General features: G+C 55.9%; 3 protein-coding genes across 3 annotated transcripts; all 3 read left to right on the top strand.

Annotated features, from left to right (window-relative positions):
- Positions 1–2056: 2056 nt before the first annotated feature.
- On the top strand, positions 2057–3645 carry syj1-0 (Inositol-1,4,5-trisphosphate 5-phosphatase 1; the record flags this gene model as incomplete). The annotated part of the gene is made up of 2 exons (XM_036643760.1): positions 2057–2241; positions 2331–3645. The coding sequence occupies 2 exons, from the start codon at positions 2057–2059 to the stop codon at positions 3643–3645; spliced, it is 1500 nt and encodes a 499-aa protein (XP_036491131.1).
- A 7978-nt stretch (positions 3646–11623) lies between these two features.
- On the top strand, positions 11624–15114 carry CGCS363_v011910 (putative GTPase-activating protein; the record flags this gene model as incomplete). Its single annotated transcript, XM_036643759.1, has 2 exons — positions 11624–12046; positions 12139–15114. 2 exons carry the CDS (start codon positions 11624–11626, stop codon positions 15112–15114), a joined length of 3399 nt encoding a protein of 1132 aa, XP_036491161.1.
- Positions 15115–17624: 2510 nt separating this feature from the next.
- CGCS363_v011909 (uncharacterized protein) lies at positions 17625–20721 on the top strand (the record flags this gene model as incomplete). The annotated part of the gene is made up of 2 exons (XM_036643758.1): positions 17625–19710; positions 19763–20721. The coding sequence occupies 2 exons, from the start codon at positions 17625–17627 to the stop codon at positions 20719–20721; spliced, it is 3045 nt and encodes a 1014-aa protein (XP_036491010.1).
- Positions 20722–21477: the final 756 nt, after the last annotated feature.

Raw genomic sequence — 21477 nt, 5'->3', positions numbered from 1 at the left:
TTGAACCGGGGTCTGGCCCTGATGTTAACATTCCGGATACCAAGCGTGCCGTCGGCGGAAGCGACTGGATGTAACGATGTTTTAGTGTGCGCTCGGCCTCGAAAAGCGCACCGTATGGTTTGAAATCTCGCCTGTCGAGATGGACATGGACAACGACAGCTATACACATCGACTCGTCTCCTGGGAGCATGGTTTGACCGGCTTACTGGTTTCGTTCCTTCCGTGGCATGGCTGTCAAGCATCACGATTGGTACTGGTTCTGCTCATCACCAGGGTCTTTCGGATGATACGCCTTGCCATGCGATTCGGTCGCACCTCCCATCTTTTCTTACGCATTCTCAAATTCGTTCTTCGACATGTCTGGGTTGTTTTTCTCTACATGGCTCGGTTCTTCATGACGAGGCAACCGTATCCGAAACGTCTGGCATTCTGCCGGATATCGAGGATTGGTGTCTATAGCAGGAAGAACTTGAACGGCACGTCCAGTACCTCGCTTTCTGAGGTGCTGTCGTCGGGTCGCTCCGCGAGACATTCCCACACCACTCTGAGTGCTTTGGTCCTAGATCTTGCACCTGGTCGATGCGTTGGAGTTGCGTTTCACCGACGGATTTCCTTGGTCAATTTCCTTCTTTTCCTTTTCTTCTCTCTAGTGGTCACGCGCGCTACGACTTGCTTTTTATTCGATGGCTTCGCACATTGTCAATCACGCGTCGAGGCCCGCTTCTGGGGATGTATCACGGGGAAGGGGACGACATTGCGAAGGGCCGGTGGCTGTGGACGATGTCGAGACAACACGAACGACGTACGAGTCGCAATCGACATGTCAACAGTGCGATGCGAGAAAACCTAATGGGGAGACTGAAATCGTTTTTCCTTGACTTTCCTTTTGATTTGGTTGGTTGGGGACTCGGCCTTTGACACCTGCTCGCGGGATGTGTGGGAACGATGGCGATGCCGCGTTCTCATGCACAGCAACTATCAAGAGCTCTTGGAGGCAACTCAGCACAGTCTTCGATGGCTCACTACCTTCGTATAACCGTTCTTTCGCCGGTCATGCAGGGTGTGTGGTCTCCCGTAGACAATGGCGCTGGGACTCTTCATACTACGCCTTCATCACCCGTAGACCTGAATGGTTTGACAAGCTTATCAGTTGGTGGAGGCGGGGCACGGGTAGTTGTGGCAGGTCAGCAAGATGCGATGGAACCAACCAATACACGGCACGGTAGCTTCTCAATTTACAAATTGTCGCGCGATTTTTGAATATTCCTCTGCTGTGTGATATTGGGGCGGTGTATGCATGTTGAGGTATTAACGGCGGTGATCTCATGCAACTAGGACTTTGCTCTGCAAGGGTAAGCAGGCTCATTCATAAAATCAGTGCTCGAGTGTATGAGCCCACGGCATCTAGTTGGCTGCTACCAACTTCGTATTTTCTGCTCGGGGCGAAGTAAAGTAGGACTCGGTCCTTGACCCCGCTCTGGAGAAGACGCTATGTACGGGACGCGGAGAAGATGAAGTCTAGATCTGGCGAGTAGATAGCTTGGTGGACACTAGAGCGGTCAGGTTAGCAAGGAGGCTGTACAGGTCAGGTGCAGCCTCGCTTGACGCCTGTTGCCGCATCTGACTCAACAGAAGCAGGAGAAGTTACGGAAAGAAGACATTACCTGGCTCATAAGGAGCGCTGAAGTAAGTGTCGGCCGAAAACCTTGCATCTGAAGCTAGGACTGTTCAGCAAAACAACAACCCAAGCTTCATCATCGTCACCATTATCGAACCAACATCCAGAAACAGGTTGGGTGCAGTGTGGCTGTACAGAGCATCTCGGGCACTTGTACCTCCACTTAGTGGCAAGCTACGTAGGCGACTTCAGCACCATCCAAGCTTACTCTCCAGCGGCTTCATTGGATAAAAGCCAGCGCGGCCCAGCCAAGGTCCAGGATCTCTGCGTTAACTACAATCTCGCCGACCCGCCAACGACAGACAGCCCAGACACTAGCATTTGGAGAACACCCGTCCCGTCGTCAACCGTGATCGGCGTTTTCATCCTCCGACACAGATGGCTACCCTTGTCGACGACGTCAACTCCACCTCAACCGCCGTCAAGATGGCGCCCTCTACGCTCGACCTGTTCATGTTGACGTTCAATGCCGCCAAGAACTTTATCAATGTTGCCGTTTTTGCATCCCATCTGCACACAGCTTTCCAGCAGAATGGAACGGCTCTCCCTGATCTCGTCGTCTTGTGAGTTGCATGCCCTCGTGACCACCCGATTCCGCCCAATGCTGGGCTCGCAAAGGCATGATGAAGAGCTAACAGACGACTTTTTATAGCTCTCTGCAGGAGTTTGCTCCGATGTCATACTCCTTCATCGGTGGCTATTTCTTGAGTCCGTACTTTGCCCGATACGAGGAAGCCCTGAACATTGCTGCCACCAGATACACCTCCTCAGGCGCCAGCGCTTCCTCCGACGACGACACGATTACGGTGCAGCCTACAGCGGCGCCACTAGTGCGGCCATACACTCTTATTCGCTCTCGCAATGTCGGTATGACCGGCATCATGCTCTTTGCACGCAACCCCGAGTCGATTCTGCGCGTGGAGGAGGCCGAGGTTGGGTTTGGTGCTGCGGAGATGGGCAACAAGGGCGCCGTGGCGCTGCGCGTGTTGTACGAAGGCAAGGCCGCAGATGGCGGGAAGAAGACGACAGAGCTCACGTTCGTGGCTACGCATCTTGCTGCCATGGAGTGGAATCTGCCCAGGAGAAATGCCAACTGGGCGGCCATCATGCGTAGCATGACGTTTGAGAACCCCGATAATATTCTTAGCCCGAAAAAGCACGCCCTCAGCGCAGCTGGAGACGGCCAGGCAGACGGCGCAGACGGGGAAGGTGTGCATCTTCTGCACGACGATCACCACGAGCAGAGCTTGGCTCTTCAGCAACGCCTGCAGGATATTTCTGTCTTCAAGCCGACCTCCCACCTCTTTGTCGGTGGCGATCTCAACTACCGAATCTCTACCACCAGCCCACCACCAATGGCGACGTTCCCGAGTCTCGACCCGGAGAGCGAGCACTTCTATTCACACTTCTTCCCCCTGGACCAGCTGACACGAGAGCGACTGGCTGGCAGGACGCTGCACGGAATGAGCGAGGCGGAGGTCAAGTTTCCTCCAACTTACAAGTACGAAGTCCTCCCCGTGGACGACACACGCCTCAAGGTCGACGGCGTCGAAGACGTGCCGTGGTTCTTTGCCCCCCACCGCTACCCCAGCTGGACAGACCGCATTCTGTTCCTTGAAGTCCCCGGATGGGCCAAGGAGAAGTCAAAGATCGATGTCAAGACGTACGAGGCGATGCCCGTCGTCCGCAGCTCAGACCACAGAGCCGTGTACCTCAGGGCAGCAGTGCCGTTGCTGACCGAGGACGAGCTGGCTCCGACTGGCGCGGTACAGGCGAGCGGTACTTCAGACCCCCGGCTCGTGTTGCCGGTGGCGATTGATCCTGAGGCCTGGGAGCGGCGAGCGGCGGCGAGAAGGAAGGAGGTTCTCGCCGGCTGGAGCATGTTCCTGTGGTCGACAAAGGAGGGCGCGCTGGTGCTCGCGACGCTGCTTGCCGTGGGCGCCGGTGCTTGGTGGTTTAGCCAGTGAGGGCGGTTTGATACCCTGTTGACGAGTTTCTGCTTGTTTTCACTTTTTTTGCACACACACATACACGACGGAAGAAGTCGCACGATATGAGATGAGAGGGGGCTAGTCAGGAGAAGAAAGAGCATTTGTAAAGGCGCGACGATGCATTGATACAAGCACGAGCATGAATATAGCAATTGAGTTTATGTTGAGATCGCACAACAGTGTGGAGTGCTGATTAAGTTGAAGCTCAGTCCACATCTTGCTCCAGTGACCATATGTGCCTCGTGCAGGTTGTGGTTATTTCAAAGCCATAACGAACCAGGTCTTGCGAAGAGACCGCCTAGATTTGCTGTATTGCACGGCTATGTTTCCTAGACATGTACTCAACTACTTGTTTCACGGACGATAATAACGACGACGACGACGGCAGTAGTAAAGGAGAGTAAGGTATACAACTACAGGAAAAGTAGTCGCTCTAACACGGGGAAAATAGACGGTCTCTTTGCAAAGGCCGTTCTTTGGCTTGAATTGTTGAGAGTTCCATCTCATCGCGGGATGGCCCATGGTTACCATGCTCTCGTCGAATGATTTCCCGCAACTTGTGTCGGAACAAAAACATCACATTGGTCATAATACGAAGTCACCTACACTTCAACTCCGCTATGGAGTGAGGACAGTCGAGAGTTTCGGTAAGCAGACCCAAAAGTGTAGTGAGCTACCGGCAAGGAAAACCATCGCATTGATTTTGTGGATCACCGGGTGAAGAAAGCTATGTTAATGAACTTTCGTAACCCGCCCACGGACCATATCGGTTGAAGCTATTAATTGGGAATAGAACGTAGGCGCAATAACATGGCAGCTCCAGTCACGAGGACACCTGCTCCTCAGCTCGTATAAGCCGGGTAAACAGCGGCAGTGGCATATCCGGATGACACGGGTGGCGAGTCAAAATTCCGTTTCTGAGAGTGAGAGAGTCGTCGTGTCGTTCTTTTTTCGTCGCGCATTAGACCACGTCATGTATGGTTCTCCCAGGCTACCGGGTGCGATGGGCGCAGGGATAGGTCGCGTGCGCATTACTGCCCATCCCTGTAGTGTAATAACCTTGCTACTGAGAAGAGTGAGCTGTGTTCGTGTGGCACATCAAGGCTAGGTAGTTGGTTCTCGAGAGACAGAGAAGAAAAGGGGGACCTGGACCCCGAGTCCCGAGTTACTCGAATCCGGCCGGCAGTGCTGCTGCAAAGAGTTCTTGACCCGGTTAGCGGTGCCCGAAGTCCACACGGGTACCCGAGCGGTCTGATAACCGCGCGTCTCGGCGGGAGGAAAAGATTTGTGGTAAACTTGTTGCACACAGACTGGTTGCTGGCTTGGCATCTCGTAACCTGTGACGGGATCTGGATCAACGACCACGAGTCGAGGCGTGCGGGCTTTGAGGCCGATCTTGAGAATCGGAGGACTGTAGCCCGAACAGACCTAGGTCTTTTTCCTTTGAAAATCCTGTGGAAAAAGACATTTTGTCGCAAGGCGGCACGGCAGTTGAGCAGGGCCCTAATTGTATCTTGATAGCCCAGCCATGGCTCATCTGCGCGGCATAAGCCTCAACTTGAGTAAGGCGTAAGGCGTTGGTAAATCCGAAAATTGTCCGGAAGGCCGTAAAAGTCGTAAAAGCAAGCCACCTGGGCATCAAAGAATTTTCGAAACGTCCAAGGCCCGCATGGCTGAAGAGACAAGGACAATGCCGTCTTAGTCATTAACCCGCGATCCTCGGGAATGAGGTATGGGGACGCTGCCGCTCTCAATATGTTGTCGAGTATCCGTCCCGAAGCTTGATCCAATCGAGTTGCATGCTGAATGGGGGCTGCAAAAATTGCAACCTGGGCAGCCGGGAACCGACCGACTGACTGCCGGCCGGGGACTGTGAAAAGTGCTGGAAGGATATACTTCCGTCTGCATATGCTCTCTGGGCGGATTACAAACGGTTCGTTGGGGGCTGAAGTGACATAAGACCTCGCCGCAATCAGGCATGGGCGCGACTCATGCGGTTCAGAGGCCGAGCTGAGCTGACGAAGTTCCCTTGTTCTTACTGGGAGAAGAAACGCTGCGTGCTGACATGGCAAGCCAGCCATGAAGAAAAAAAAAAAAAAGGCCTTGTTAAGGTGTAAATTTAGGCTCAGCCATGACGAGAAATCGACGAAAGAAAGTCATGAGCAAACATCGGATTTCGTCCTTCCCCCGGAGATAGGGATTTCCAGACGGCACGCAGGCGGCTCGATTTGCGAGTCGGGAAAAGCATGTTCTGGTAGGTTAATAAAGCAGTCAGCGGGATGGGATGAGGTGGGATAGGAGGATTGGCAGTGGGCACGAGAGGTGGGATGAGTTGGGGGGATCGGGCGTGGAGGTCGATGTGTTGCGTCATAGGCGTCGATAAGAGTCGCTTGCATGCAAGGCGTGTCAGGCCTCTGGGCTCTTTTCGCGTGTCCTTGGGTGCCTCCCTCGCGGGACGGATTCGATGCCGCCGCACAGAATGCAGAAGATCTGGCTGGCTGTCTGACTGATGGGCGCCCTGTGTGAAAGTAAAATCTAATGTCTTGCCGTCAAAGAATGTTGGATCGTAACGGTCGATTCAACTGCAACGCCTCGTCACCTGTAGCGTGTCTCCAACATTGCGCAATCAAAGTCGAGTTTCTTCCCATCTAACCTTTATGGTCATCCAGGAGAGATCGGGGACCCGAGGTTCCGGGACCAACGTCGAGCCACATTTTCGCCCTTTTCCTTTCGCAGGGCGGATGAACAGGTTTTGGCAGTTGAAGAAGGCAACACACCGCTGCAGCAGAGTGAGACCCCCGATACGCTACTCGCCGTAAGGCAGTGCGCTATCCGAAGGCGGAGGGAGAGGCGGTAAGACGGCGAGAGCAGCTGAGGCGAGGCGACGTTATGTTGCAATAACGGAGCATAGAAGAGACGACGGAACGCTCGTTTTGGTTTTCGGTTTCGGGGCAGCTGGAAATTGCTGACAGTCCTTGCGCGCATCAGGGTTTCGGAGATTTCTTCAAAAGTGGGAAGATGCTGCGGATAGAAACGAAATGGACGGCGGAAAGAAGGCAGTCTAGGCCTATGTGCATTGTAAGGTAACCTAGGTAGTCGGCAGGGGGCTCTAGTGGCGGATTCTTTTTGTATTTCGTCCCTCTCAGCTCGTTAGAGAATGGCGGGGAGACCGTAGGAGGGTGAGACTCGAAATTCAATTGCAGTGCGACGGACAAAGCAAAGATGCCTGGCTGGTCGGTGCTGTTGACGAACGTTGCAGAATGAGGGAGCTGAGTGCTGGTCTGGTCTGGTCTGGTCTGGGTGTCCGTACGTATCGACAACACTACCGTCGAAGACGAAGAAGAAAAAGGGGCAGGGGCGCCATGTGGGGAGATGTTGACGGACAGCCTCCGTGGGACCGTGGCTGAAGAGCAGGATCCACTTGGGGTGTCCACGTCAGGTCGACGTCCAGTCCTCTGAGTCCACAGGTGCAGTCACGTCGTGGTCTTGCCGAGTTCCAGCTGAAGCGCCTGCGGTCGAATGTCACCACGCTGCACCGTCGCAGAAACCGCGGCTTGCCAGTTGGGCAGTTGCCCCGGATTCACACCGGACGGCGCATAACGCTAGCCCGATCTGGTAGTTTCTTGTCGGCGAGACCGCGGGTCGATACCTAGGTAGACGCCGCACCCGCCGCAGGCAATAGCGCACCTGCAGGAAGAAGGAAGCAGGAGGAAAAGGAGGAAAAGGAGGAGGAGGAGGAGCAGGAGGAGGAGCGTAGGTAAGATAGGTACCTCAGGTAAGGTAGTCAGCAGCACCGTTTGCTGAGGCGGGTGATGGTGGTCTGTGGTGTGAGGTGTGGCAGTTACCTTAATGTATGGCGGTTGAAGTGGAAGTTACTTACTGCGTATCTACCTACCTTAAAAAGGTACTTACCTACCTTAAGGTGCGAGTCGCAAAGCGGAAGGCGGGACCGGGACGGTGCAGACGGAGCAGCCAGGTGCAAATGAGCATCACACTCATCACAGGGCACTGAAAAGGCATCCACCCTCTTGGGAAGGGGCCCCCCGTGTTGTCGGGTGCGAAAAAGCGTGGGAAGGAGCCCTTCACACGCCTCGCCTGCCCCTCCCCTCCTGGTCAGCCCCATAAATGCTCCTACCGTAAGTAGCTGTCTGGTCTGCTGGCTTTCGTCATTGCCACGGCCCTTTCATCTGAAGGTTTCCCCGTCGACTCCCTGAAAGCGAGAAAGCCCAGGTGCCAGGTGAAAGGAAAGGTCCAGCTCACAGTCCAAGACCGCCTCTTCTCTCCCACCGCTCAATCCAAAAGAAGATACACACCCCGATATCACACACATCCAACCCAATACTCCATACTTTACATACAAAGTACACACGACCGACCCGCGGCCCATCTGTCAGACCTCCCGCCCCGTCCCCGAACCACTCTTCGAATCCCCAGACGACTCTCGATCCGAACCGATCCCCTTTCCACCCAACCAGCCCTTCCAATTGACCACTGACGACACGAAACGGACACACCTCCCATATCTCTGTTCCTGCCTACCTACCTACCTACCTACTTACCTACTTACCTCGCTTTCTCTTCCTCCCTCTTCGCACGACTCCACGGCTTACTTCGCCTTGTATCAACACACCCGCCACTCTTCGTCCCATTTCCTCCAACGGCCAGCTCCCCGGGCCGTAATGGACGCCGCGCTGTGATTCCGAAAGAAGAAAGCAAGCAATCACTCTCTCAGTCAGCCCTTAGATACCCCTGACCCTTGATGACTGGGATTTCGGCGATCAACAAGAAAATACATAATATGGCGGCAACAGTAGCGCACGCGAATCCCCTGCCTAACCAGGTTGGAGGAGGACTTTCCAAGATGATGGGCGGTAATGGACACAGTCAGGCGCAGCAGCAGCATGCTGATGCTGGAGTTGGGCCTATTGCGAATCGCAAGTTGACTCCTCAAGACTTCCGTGTGGTGAGGACGCTCGGCACAGGTGCGTTTGCTTGTCTTTCATTCTCCATGTAGCCATGTCTCGGGAGCCCGTTTGCTGACGATTTGCGCCCTCGTAGGTACCTTCGCCCGTGTTTGTCTCGTGCGGCCAGCGAATGCGACAGAGGAGGAGCGCGACACAGTGTTTGCGCTCAAAATATTGAGGAAAACCGAAGTCATCAAGCTGAAGCAGATTGATCACGTCCGACACGAGCGTTTGATCCTCGGCGACGTCGCTGGCCACCCCTTTATTACCAACCTCATCACCTCCTTTTCCGACCGCGACCATCTTTACATGCTCCTAGACTACGTTCCTGGTGGCGAGCTGTTCAGCTACTTGCGCAAGTTCAGGCGGTTTGAGGAGCAGACGGCGCGCTTCTACGCTGCAGAAATCGTTCTTGTGCTTGAGTACCTCCACGAGCAACAAGGGCGAGTCGCATACCGCGATCTCAAACCGGAGAACCTCCTACTGGACCAGGATGGTCACATCAAGCTGGTCGACTTTGGTTTCGCAAAGAGGTTAAGCAACAGTGCTGGGCAGCCAACCGAGACATACACGCTCTGCGGCACCCCCGAGTACCTCGCGCCGGAAGTGATCCATAACAAGGGCCACACGACAGCGGTGGACTGGTGGGCGCTAGGTATTCTGATATATGAGTTCTTGACGGGTTACCCTCCGTTCTGGCACCAGAACCCAATCGAGATTTACAAGCAGTAAGCCACCATGTACCGATCAGCAATGTGGATTGGGAATCTTTGTTGCAGTTGCTGACAGATTCTGCAGAATCGTTGAAAAACCGGTCATGTTCCCGCACGATCCGCCAGTATCTCCCGAAGCACAAGATCTCATCAGAGCCTTCTGTACCGTAGATCGGTCACGAAGACTGGGCAACATCAGCGGAGGAGCCGCCAAGGTCAAAGAGCATCCCTTCTTCCGTGGAGTCAACTGGGATGATCTGTACCATCGGAGGGTCCGTGGTCCCATCATTCCGCCGATTCGATACCCAGGCGACGCGCAATGTTTCGACATTTATCCCGAAGATGACGGCAAGCGGGAAACGTACACGGAAGACATGGTCCAGAAGTATGATCAGTACTTCAAGGACTTCTGATGACAGTCCGCTGTGACGAGTCGTACAAATTCATATGCCGGGAGTCTATGTTTTTGTTGAATTTCCACATTTCATTTCGTTTTACGGCCATTTATGATACTCCACCTTGTAAGAATGTACCGGATGCACTTGTGACGCGCAGCGAAGACGAGGACGATGCATAGCCCATTTCAGGACAGCATGGATTTTTGACGGGGGAAGGCTTTCAGGCTTCAGGAAAGGGGAAGAGGCGCGAAAGGACACAGTGGGAACTTTTGCTGGTCAAGCCCTGGATAAGCACTATTGGATTCTGTTTTTGGAGTTACAACGGCGTTAGCATTGTTGTCTACCTGCGAGGCGGCGAGGTAGCTGGGTTTGAGGGTCGAGGAGAGACTCTTAGTTGTTAACGAAAGAGATGGGATGGAAAGACCATGAATAGACAGACGTACGCAATGCGATGTGCCCCATCTGCATACATTGTCTCCGTTTGACAGAGCAGTGTATTCGCAGTGTTCTGTATGCTCGTGCCATTGTGCACCACGTTGTGTACGACCCAACAGCTCGGCGCATTCAACGGGTCGCCAGAGCATCCCGTGAACACTTCGACCGTCGATATGACAGCACGGGGCGGGTGTCTCAGCGCTTGGGGGCTAGCCAAGACGGGGATGGCACTCGGCATGGGTATCTCTGTGGTGATGGCGGCGCGCTCACGTCACCTGGACTAGGCAATGCATTCTCCCCTGCGTTGGTGGGGTTGATGGCGATAGGGGTTAGGGTCTGGGGCTCTATGTAATGCGCGAGGCAGTCATGAAAGGGAGGAAGGCACGGCTGCGTTTGCGTTTGTAAGGGGCCTCGCGGATAGACAAGGAGACATGATATCATAGCACAGGCAGGTACCTGATGTGTATCAGCAGGGTCAGGTACGTCTTGGGCTACAGAACTGTCATCTGGGTAAAAGGGGGTTTATCCGGTTCATCCAGAGATATCTGTACCTGCCTTACCAACGTCTCTACCTTACCATAAGGTATGACCTGCAGCAGCAAGGCAAGCTTACCTTAGCGATAAATGGGGTTATTGAGGGAGGGAGGTGGAGTGTCAAATGGCGTACCCGTACCTAAGAATGGCCAGCGGGATGTGCGGGTTACGGATAAGGTACTTTAAGGTGTAGAGGGGTTACCCCTCTGCAGGGGACTGCCGGACTGGGTGCCGCTCGCTGCATGTCCGCTGTGCCTTAGTCTTGGTGTCCAGCAGCATCTGAGGTGATCATGAGGAGATGCAGGGTGTTCGGACACTGTCAGACACCGACTGCAGGCAACCCGAGGGTGTTAGGGCAGAGTTGTCAAGGTTTCGCAACCTGAAATGCGTCTAGTGATGCTGGTGGTCGGAGAGTAGGTGCCTCATATTGTGAGGTAGGCAGGCTGGTAGCACCTATCAACGTGCCTTGTAAGGGTGAAGCAGCAGGTACGTACCGGGACCCTCAGGACGTAAGTGGCCTTGGCGGGAAACCTCCAACTATCCACTCCTCTGCATTCAGCTCCAGTCCCGGCTCACGCTCAGCACAGCTCTCTTACCTTCCCGTCACCCTATCCAATTGTCTGTCTACCGAACAACTTCCACCCTGCCGCCGAATAAAAGTATTGCGTCGCCTTCGAGCTGACTGACGCTCCGTCAAATCGTGCTGCTCTTGCCGCGACCTCAGATATTGTTTGCTTCTTTACCGGCTAGAGTCTCGTTCTTCGTTCGGGACCTGCCCCTCAGGTCAGCAACCAGTCGGCCTCGCCTCGACACCACCATCCAGTTTCCATCCGGCGGGAACCGAGCCTCTTTCCATCGCCCTTCCGACGACAACCCCCCGACATGACAAGCTGAGTACAGCGGCTTCAGCATGTTGAACCTATCTAGCCTCGTGCAGAAGGCACAGCAGTTCATCGACCCGACCCAGGGGCTGAACCTCACCAACTCCGACAAGAATCCGTCCAAGGCATCGCTGTTCCAGAACCAGTTCCGCCTTCCCAGCACCCAGACCCCGCTGTATGAGATCAATGCCGAGTTGACCATCCCACCCGCCAATGCCGTCTACGGCGGCAAAGACCACGATCGAGGCTACCACTATGCCGGCAAGCTCCATCTCTCCGAGTCCTACATGTGCTTCTCCACCACGCCATCCAGCTTCGTCCAGTCGGCCAGCACCTCGACAAGCTCCGCCTTTACGGGTCAGACACACGGCGGAGGGCCAAGCGGAAATGGCTTCACGTTCCCCCTCTGCGCCATTCGGCGCGTCGAGAGGCTGAACAGCCAGACTTTCCAGGTGGGTTCTCTTTGACCCCAGATTCAGACAATGACAGCCGGCAGTCCGTGCTCTCCCCCGCAAGGACTCCCAACTGACACTTCACCTCCTAGTTTGCGTTGGCGATTACGACGTGGAATGGTATCTCTCAGCAAAAGGATAAAGAGTCCAAGGAAAAGGACAAGGACGCCGCCGATAAGGACAAGAAGGACAGCAGGGAGCAGAGGATCACGATACACCTTGCTGGCACCCGTCAAGGCTGCGAGCGCTTCTGCGATGGCCTGAAGAAGGGACTAAGGGCCGGCGTCGGCAACGTTTCCAAGTACAAAAAGGTCGTCAATGAGTGCTACTCCGAGTACCTCCTCCGCCCGGAAGACAAGAAGAACATGGGTCCCCCGGACGCCGGTCTGGGTATGATGTTCCGATACCCTGGAGATCCAAAGAAGCTGCGCGACCGAGCCAAGATGCGGTTATGGGCTGAATACCTACGCGACTATGGTCGGAACGTGACGCTGATCCGACAGCCCACCTTCCACAAGCTCATCCGTGTTGGTCTGCCAAACCGCCTGAGAGGTGAGACTTGGGAGTTGACTTCCGGATCGATATATCTCAGGCTGGAGAACCCCACGCTTTACCACGACACGTTAGCCAAGTACGAAGGTCAGGAGTCTCTCGCTATCGACGAGATCGAAAAGGACCTCAACCGAAGTCTTCCAGAATACCCCGGCTTCCAGAGCGAGGAAGGCATAGGTCGCCTCCGACGAGTCCTGACAGCCTACAGCTGGGTCAATCCTGATGTTGGCTACTGCCAAGCCATGAACATTGTTGTAGCGGCGCTGCTCATCTATATGTCGGAGACGCAGGCCTTTTTCTTGCTGTCTTCACTGTGCGACAGACTGGTTCCAGGGTATTACTCAACGACCATGTACGGCACGCTTCTGGATCAGAAGGTCTTTGAGTCGCTCGTGGAGAAGACGATGCCGATCTTATGGGAACACCTGGTCAAGAGCGACGTGCAGCTTTCCGTCGTCTCGTTGCCATGGTTCCTGTCGCTTTACGTCAATTCCATGCCTCTGGTCTTCGCTTTCCGAGTTTTGGATGTCTTTTTCGTCGAGGGCCCTAAGGTCTTGTTCCAAATAGGTTTGGCAATTTTGAGGATCAACGGCGAGGAACTCTTGGATGCGGCTGATGACGGCGCCTTCATTTCGATCCTCAAGACATACTTCGCACGTCTCGATGAGTCGGCGCATCCCAAATCTGAGAATCCCAAGCTGCGCGCTGTCACAAAGTTCCAAGAGCTGATGGTGGTGGCATTCAAAGAGTTCTCTGGCATCACTCACAGCAGCATAACCGATTTGCGCTTAAAGAACAAGGACGCCGTTCTCAGCAATATCGAGAGTTTTGCGAAGAGAACGGCGATCCGAAACTTGGGCCCCGACAGCAAGCTTCTTGCCCCTGAGGAGTTGAGTGCGTTATACGACCGTTTTTATACCATTCTATACGAGAGACAACAGCGAGAAAGCATCATCCAGCAAGAAAAGCAGCGGCGCGCAAAGAACGCACGGCCTAGAGCGCGTGATGTATTCGACGACAGCCCTGACCATGGTGTCGAGAAGGGACGGGTTGCTCTTGGAGCCAGCACCAGTCTGATGGATTACGATGCGTTCAGAGAATTCCTTGCCAACATGGCTAAATGGGCCATCTCCGACGCACCCACAACGCCGCGCCGAACTACTTTTGCCGACAAGGACAGGAACGCCTATACCAGCCCTCGACAAAACAATGGACTGCTCTCTCCTTGGGGCGCTGGCCCAGAACCTGCGGATCACGAATTCATACAGTTGCTGTTCAAGAAATGGGATGTTAGCGGCACAGGTGCGCTCACTTTGTCCGACGTCGTCGCAGGCTTTGCCAGTATCAAGGGCAAGCGAGACATCATGGGCACAATTACGTACTTCTTTGAACTATACGACGACGATGGCGATGGCAAGGTTGATCGCGAGGGTATCTTGCGAATTTCTGAATCCCTCTTATTCCTGTCAAGGCGAGGTCTCGAGGGAACGCTCAGCCCAAGTGCGTCCAGCCTTACACTCAACATGCCCAATGGCATGGGCAACAACGGCCCCGAACCGAGCCTACCTGGTATCTCAACCAACGAGAAATTTCTGGGCAGCGTCAGTGCATTCATAAGAAGATGCTTTGAATACGCCGATCCCGATCATCCCCACAACCAGAACCGAAATCAAACCCAGAAGGAGAAGGAAGAGAAGCCCAAGTCTGCGGACACTGACGGCGCCTTTGCTATCGGCGACGATGACGATGAAGATGAAGATGAAGATGAGGAAGATCTTCTTGCCATGGACTCACCCACCGGCAGCCCGACCAAAGCGAAGAAATTTTCGGACAGCTTGCCATCGCCACCAGAAGAAAAGCAACCGGCCGAAGCTCAATCTCAACGACGTGTTTCGAAGGCACAATCAGAGGCGGCTAACGCTGCGCTGGATCCTTCAAATCCTTTGCACATTACACTTCCCACTTTCCGCATGGTCGTGCTCGCCGACGAGCTTCTGGAACAGTTCTTCGAATCATCCTTCCCCACCTCCTTCCATCTCATCGAAGGCCTGCCGACGGTATCGACGCCAACATCTACGCTTACGACCTTCTCTAGTCTCAACTTCGGACGTGCGCCTGTTGCCGCATTGAACCCTGCCGCCCAGGGAGCGACCCGTGGTCTACGCGGTGTGCTTGACAACATTGTCACAGATGGCATGCGTGTTGCTGCCGAGGTTCGCAGAAGAATGGATGAGGCGCAGAAGGAGCTGGAGAAGAATGCCTTGCCTGGCCAAAAGGAAGAGGACGAAGAGGATGACGCAGACATCGGAGTCGAGATCGGTATCAGGAAGGGCACGGCTAGTGGAAGTGCGGACATTGAAAGACGGAGCGTTCGGAGTGAAGACCGGGATCTGCTTGACGGCGCGGATGCCGAAGCCGGTGCCAGCGGAAATGGGAAGGAAGGCCAGCTCGTTGACATTGAGCCCACAAGCAGACCCGAGGCGAATGCCAAGGGAGTTGTTGAGTTCGAGGGCTGATCGTTGCCAGCACAAAGCATGCAGCCTTTACCTTATCCATCCAAACTAAGAGTCTACAAGACAGCATGAGGACATCGCTAGCCTGAAAGGGGGGTTCTGAGGTACGCGAAGAGCGGCAGTTGGCAGGAGGATGTGTGTGGCACGCAAGGGAAATGAGGGAGGCTAGCCAGCATGAGTGCGAACGAGAATCGCGCCCCGGAGTGAGGTGGTATTCGTCGTCCTGCTGCGTTGTAGAAGGTATCTGTGGGACTGTGATTATACCTGCGGACATCTTGTAACTAGGAGTTCCATCGGGATTGAATTGCCTCTGTGGCTAGATTATACAGTCATTAACAAGAGATTTTGACTGTCGGCAGCCTGACGGCGTCAGTGCATACACCTGCGAACAACGAAGTCATTGAGCTTCGTGAGGCATAACCCATGCAGCGGATACGACCCGACAAACCGACATTGGGGAAAAGCTCGCCAGCACACTCGCGTGGCTAGCATGCTAAGCCCCACGGATGGCAAAGCAATCTCCTTTCCTGCGGTTTCGGGGGCAAATGTCGCTCAAAGCTTGGTTTGTGTGGTATGGAGCGCCTGCCCATGACAGGAAGGCGAGAGAAATTTGGCCATAACGCCATCGACTGGGTAGACGGTCGCCGAGCCCCAGATCGGCCTTCTTCTCATGGACAGAATGAGCAGAAATGAATCCGTCGTCATATTCGCAATTACCTTGTGGCATGAGAGCGTGGGCACGGATTGTTCTTATGCCTGGGCATCACTAAGAGACGAGATGTGAGAAAAGAAGCCATCAGCGCCACCATCTTTGAGAAGGCAAGGTGCGTGTGCCATTGCAGTGCAAAGGCGTTGGCCATGAGGCTGATGATACCATGTCAACAGGAAGGACCACCCTCGCGTTCGGCCTGGCGTATGCAGGGAGAGCAGGAAGCATTCTAGCGCCCGCTTCCCTTTGGATGGGAAGCAGTGCGGAAGCTGAGACAAACTTTCCTCAACCGGATCTGAAAGCTGCCACTTACAACACCGTCCTCCACTCATCGCCCCGGGCCAGCATCAACAGCATTCCGCTACTTTGGGCTGGCGAGCGTGGGATTTGGCGAGTCTGGAATCCCAGCTCATGCCTCGCCAGAATCCTACCCGTCGTCTTCTTTCACGTGTTCGACCTCCACTCTCGCACGACATGCCCACATGTTTGGGAGGCAAGCTTTCTGCGTTCATCAGTCAGGGATTGTCGAGGACGTTAACCTAGAAGGAACAGGGCCGTTTATCGCACCACGCACGCACTATTCCCCGAAGATGGGTAACGAGTCTGGACTCGTCCAAGCTTCCGTTCCATTTATATTTCGCAGAGACATACCAATGTCTCTGGACTACCTACCTACGGGCCAGTTTCGCCCCCCAGGGACACATGCTTTGCCGGTAGTTACCTGGTAGGGCCGTTCGCCCCTGTCAAGTCTGTGGGTAAACCACGGCGCGCAATACCGTCCGCAACGTCAGCCCGGTTGCCCGTCAACCCCTGGATCAGCAACAGCCCCCTCACATTCCTTGTGCGGATCCCAGCTGGACCTCCTCGTCGTCAACCTCGATACATGCTTCTCGTTGCGTCCACTCAAGCATGCAGTGGAAAGTACGGTGATCGCGGGCATTCCCCTCTACCTCCCGCCCTTACCGGCTTCCACATCAACGAGCTCTGCCAAAGGGGAAGCGGCTGCTCTGATGGTCTCCAGGCTTCGTCGACTCCTGTGACAAATGGCACCCATCAATGGCCATTCACTCGTTGAAGTTATCCATCCCTATCCAATGGGATGAGAGGAGATGTGCGTCCGTGAAGCGAGCACAGCTTGACTGAAGCAGGCCCAAGCTCCCTCCTCCTGTGGCCATGCTGTGGGTGCCACGGGACGGTTTCCTCTTTGCCATTCCGCGTCGAATCCGCACCAAGAGGCCAAGTTTGAAATGAGGGGCCAGACCAAACACATACGGACATACACGAACGTGCCTGCACGCACACGGAGCACAGAGAGGAAAGGACGCCTGGAATGGAGGCGTTCAGGGGACAAGCATCGCGCACGGCTGGACCTGAGAATCGTCATTTCACACATTCCACCTCCCCGGAGCAAGGTCTCTGGGAAGGGCCACAGCAGCCCTAAGACGGCAGGAGAAAGGGGTAATCTCGCCTTGTTGACTGGGACTCGTCTTGGCCCCGACGGTGGAAAACTTTCAAATACGGCCAAGATTCTCCTTGCTCCAGATGGAAGTTTCTCTCCCTACCACGCTCCCAACTCACACTCGCTTCATCTCCTCTCGTCCGTCTTTCCTGGATTCCTTTCCGGGCAAGTGGGCATTCATTCGTTACTGGTGCTTGGCTTCTGTTCTCGCGTTTGTCGCTCTTTTGGGGGTCCCTCTCCCAGCCTAATATCTCTCACCCACTCCCAAAGCCTTCGACACTCGCCTCTTGGCCCTCCTGATCCACACCCAAGCTTCCGCAGTTGTTCGAACATCAACCCAACAAGATGGTTTGGCTGAAGAAGACGGTCCTCGTGGCCGCCGTGTCTTTGTCCGGCATTGCTCAGGCCCAGAGCACCACTTCCTCCACTTCCACCGGTCTCCAGAGCACCACTTCCTCCGAGCTCGAGAGCAGCACCTTGTCGTTCACCAACAGCAGCTCTACTGTGAGCAGCTCCTCTTCCAGCCTCAGCTCCACTTCTGGAACCGTCAGCCTCACCTCCACCTCCACTGGCAGCGAGAGCGAGACTTCCACGTCCACCGGCGCGGCCCCGGCCTCCACCAGCGGCAGCGTGACCCCGAGCGTCAGCGTGACCCCGGCTCAGAGCTCTACTGGTGGTGCTGGTGCTAGCTCCTCTGCCCCTGGAGCCAGCAGCTCTGCTCCGGCAGCCAGCAGCAATGCTCCGGGTGCCAGCAGCTCTGCCCCGGGTGCCAGCAGCCAGGCCCCGGGTGCTAGCAGTCAGGCCCCGCCGGCCAGCAGTCAGGCTCCGGGTGCCAGCAGTCAGGCCCCGCCGGCCAGCAGCCCTGCCGGCTCCTCTCCTGGCGGCGGCGGCGCCGCTTCGACCCCCGCTTCCTCGGGTGGATCCACCCCGTCTTCCGCTCAGTCTGCGGCCGCCTCGGCGTCGGCCTCCAGCGCCCCTGCCGGAGCCATCGCTGTGCTTAACACCACTCCTCAGGCCTTCAACAACTTCTTGGACATTCAGCCTGGTGAAGCCATTGTATCCACGCTCACGATCAACGGACAGGCGGTCAACTACGTCATTGTTTCCCAGGGCTGCAGAGGTGTGCCCGCTGGACAGTCGCCGTTCGCCGATGGCACCGGCCCCGAGTCTGGCACGGCCTTCACTCCCGGTTCTTGCGCGGCGACTTGCGCGGGCAAGGGCGCCTCCATGTCTGGAGCCCAGCGTGGCATCTGCAACTGCGGTAACACCCTGAGAACCGACCTTCCTCTCATCGCCCCCGCGCAGTGCAAGGCATCCAACAACGCCAAGCGTCAGACCGGCACCTACGACCCCGTCCCGATTGCGCAGGCCATTCCCGCCAGCCAGGTCGCCATCCAGCAGGCCAGTGTCACCCTCTCGCAGTCTTCCCTCCCAGTCGTAGCCGTCAACACTGCGCCTCCTGGTGCGTCTGTTCCTGCCAGCACAACCGCCGCTGGATCTTCTGCTGCTACTTCTGGTGCGCCGGGCTCCTCCGCTGCTTCCACTGGTGCCGGTGCTTCCACTGGTGCGCCTGCGGGCTCTTCTGCGGGCTCTTCTGCCGGTGCTTCCGCTGGTGCTTCGACCGGTGCCTCTTCTGCTGGTGCCACTCCCGCTTCCTCCGCCGGCGGCAGCCCCGCCGTCTCCTCTCCCGCAGCAGCCAGTGCCACCGACTTCATTCTCGGAATCGTCGGAGGCCGTGCGCCCAGCTCTTCCGTCTCCTCCAGCTCCGCCTCGTCTTCTCGCGCCAGCTCTGCTTCCTCCAGTTCCGCCGCCTCCAGCAGCGCCTCAAGCTCTCGTGCTTCCAGCTCGTCTGCCTCCAGCGCTTCCAGTGCCTCTGCCTCTTCTGCCTCCTCCAGCTCTGCCGCTGCTTCAAGCTCCCCGATTATCACCGTCCCCACCTCGAGCCTCTCCATCACCTCCCCCCCGGTCAGCGTTCCTTCCACCAGCACGTTCAACTTCGCGAACACCACTTCTGTTCAGCCTGCCCAGAAGCGTGCCATCCTCAAGCGCAAGATCGAGGAGGTCGCGAAGCGTCAGACTGGTGCCGTCACCTATGTTGGTCGTGCTAGCAGCCCGAACCCAACCAACTGCCAGCAGGCTTCCGTCTTCAGGCTCGGTGCCTCCGGCACTCTCACCATCGACGGCGCTGCTTTCGGTGTCAACCCCGGTGTCTTCTTCGCCCCGCTCCGCACCGGCCAGACTGGATCCATCGTTGCAACCTTCACTGCCGTCACCGGCAGCGGTTTCGCCTGGACCAACCCTTCGTTCTTCGGCGGTCAGGCTGGCTTTTGCCAGGACGCCACTGGCCAGGTTTATGCCACCTTCGCTAACCCTGCCGTTGCTGGAAACGTCCCCAGCGGCTGCACGACTGTCTCCTTCAACGTCATCCCCAGTAAGTACATGGAAATAGGTCTCGTATGTGTCCCTTTACTTACCAATTCCAGGCTCTCAGTGCGCGCCCAGCGGAACTACTCTGTCCGCGTCCTCCACCACGCCCGTCGTTTCTCCCCCCGTCAGCACGCCTGTCGTCAACCCTACCACCACGCCTGTCGTCAACCCTACCACCACGCCTGTCGTTTCACCCCCTGTCAGCACGCCTGTCGTCAACCCTACCACCACTGGCGTCGCCCCTACCGGCACCGGCGCCACCACCATTGTCGGTCCCTCTGGCACCACTATTGTTGGCCCCTCCGGCACTACCATCATCGGTCCCTCAGGTACCTCTGTCGTCGGCCCGTCTGGCACCGACACCGGCGCCACAGCTACCAGCTCTGGAGCCGTCACCACCGTCGCCCCCAACCCCGGTACCATTGGAGACTACGCCTCCCTGGGCTGCTTCAGCTCCGGCGGCGGCTTCCCCTCGTTCCTCTTGGTCAAGCAGGACAACGCCCTCACCATCGACAGCTGTATCGCCGCCTGCGGTGGAAGCAAGCTCATTGGTGTCTTTGGCACTGACTGCTACTGCGGAAGCTTCATCGACAACTCCCAGACCCAGCAGGTCTCTGAGAACCAGTGCAACACCCAGTGCCCTGGCAACCCTCTCCAGCGCTGCGGTGGTCGCTCCTCGGTGGCCAAGCGCCAGGCTGTTCCTGCCGGCGTCCTTCTGAGCATCTACATCCGCATCGACGCTGGATCCATCTCCACCGTCGTCAGCGTCAGCGTCAGCGCCGGCATCGACACCACCGCCTCCTTCACCTTCACCACCGTCGTCACCGACCCCGGTGTCACGGTGACCGCGGGAGTGCCCAGCCAGACCCCCAACGTCGTCGGCACTCTCACCCTGCCCCCCGGCCTCTACACCGAGGGCCAGCCCACCCCGACCGGCGAGTTCTGCCGCATCACCACGGGCTCCTGGTACATCGGGTCGACCACCCTCCTCCCCTTCCCTCTGCCCACGGCCTGAGAGCGATGATTTTCAACGACAAGTTTATGAAGTCAATAAGCATCAGATCCCAAAGCTCGCATGGAAAAGAGATCTCGGGGAGTTAATTCTTGTCACAGTTTTAAAGTGGTTGTTTTTCCGACGGTGCGCGTGAGTGAGAGAGAGAGAGAGAGAGAGAGAGATGTTTGTATTGTTTGGGGAGAGAGAACGGGGGAGGGAAACGAGAAGATGGTTTGTAAACTTTTTTTGTTTCTAATTGGATGATGCATTGAAAAGAAAGGCGAACAGTTGTAGAACTGTGCTACCCTTTTTTGGTAATATTGGGGTTGTGTTGTAGCTTATTGTGTGTTCTTTTGTCGGTAGAGAAGAATAGATGTTTCGGGCACCCTACGCTACCCTACCTACGCCTCTTCGGTTCATAATAAGTATTGTCTTTGCCTCTGATGAACTAACTCTGTGGCGACGATATGGGCTTTCTCCCCTTCAGGATCCGATTAGGGACATGTTGGTTCATGGCAATGTTTTAATCATCGTTCTCTACCATCATGACTACATCTTTTCACTCGGCTTTAGGCGTCGTTTGAAATACTGGTAGTGTACAAATACACATGAAAGCCTTCCCTGCGGAGCACTTCGGCGATGCGGCCGAAAACTGGCCCGGTCACCCGAACCCCACCCTCCCGAAAGGGGCCGGCGCTTACACGCCCACACACCTTCTTCTTCCCAGTGACAGCCAACCATCAACTCCATCTGCCCCCGGTCTACCCCAGAATCTGC

The sequence above is a fragment of the Colletotrichum siamense genome (assembly GCF_013390195.1).
Source record: "Colletotrichum siamense strain Cg363 chromosome Unknown KSG_Cg363_contig08, whole genome shotgun sequence".
NCBI classification, from domain to species: Eukaryota; Fungi; Ascomycota; class Sordariomycetes; order Glomerellales; family Glomerellaceae; genus Colletotrichum; species Colletotrichum siamense.
The sequence above is the reverse complement of the archived record's forward strand: the minus strand, read 5'-3'. Positions and strand labels throughout refer to the sequence as shown.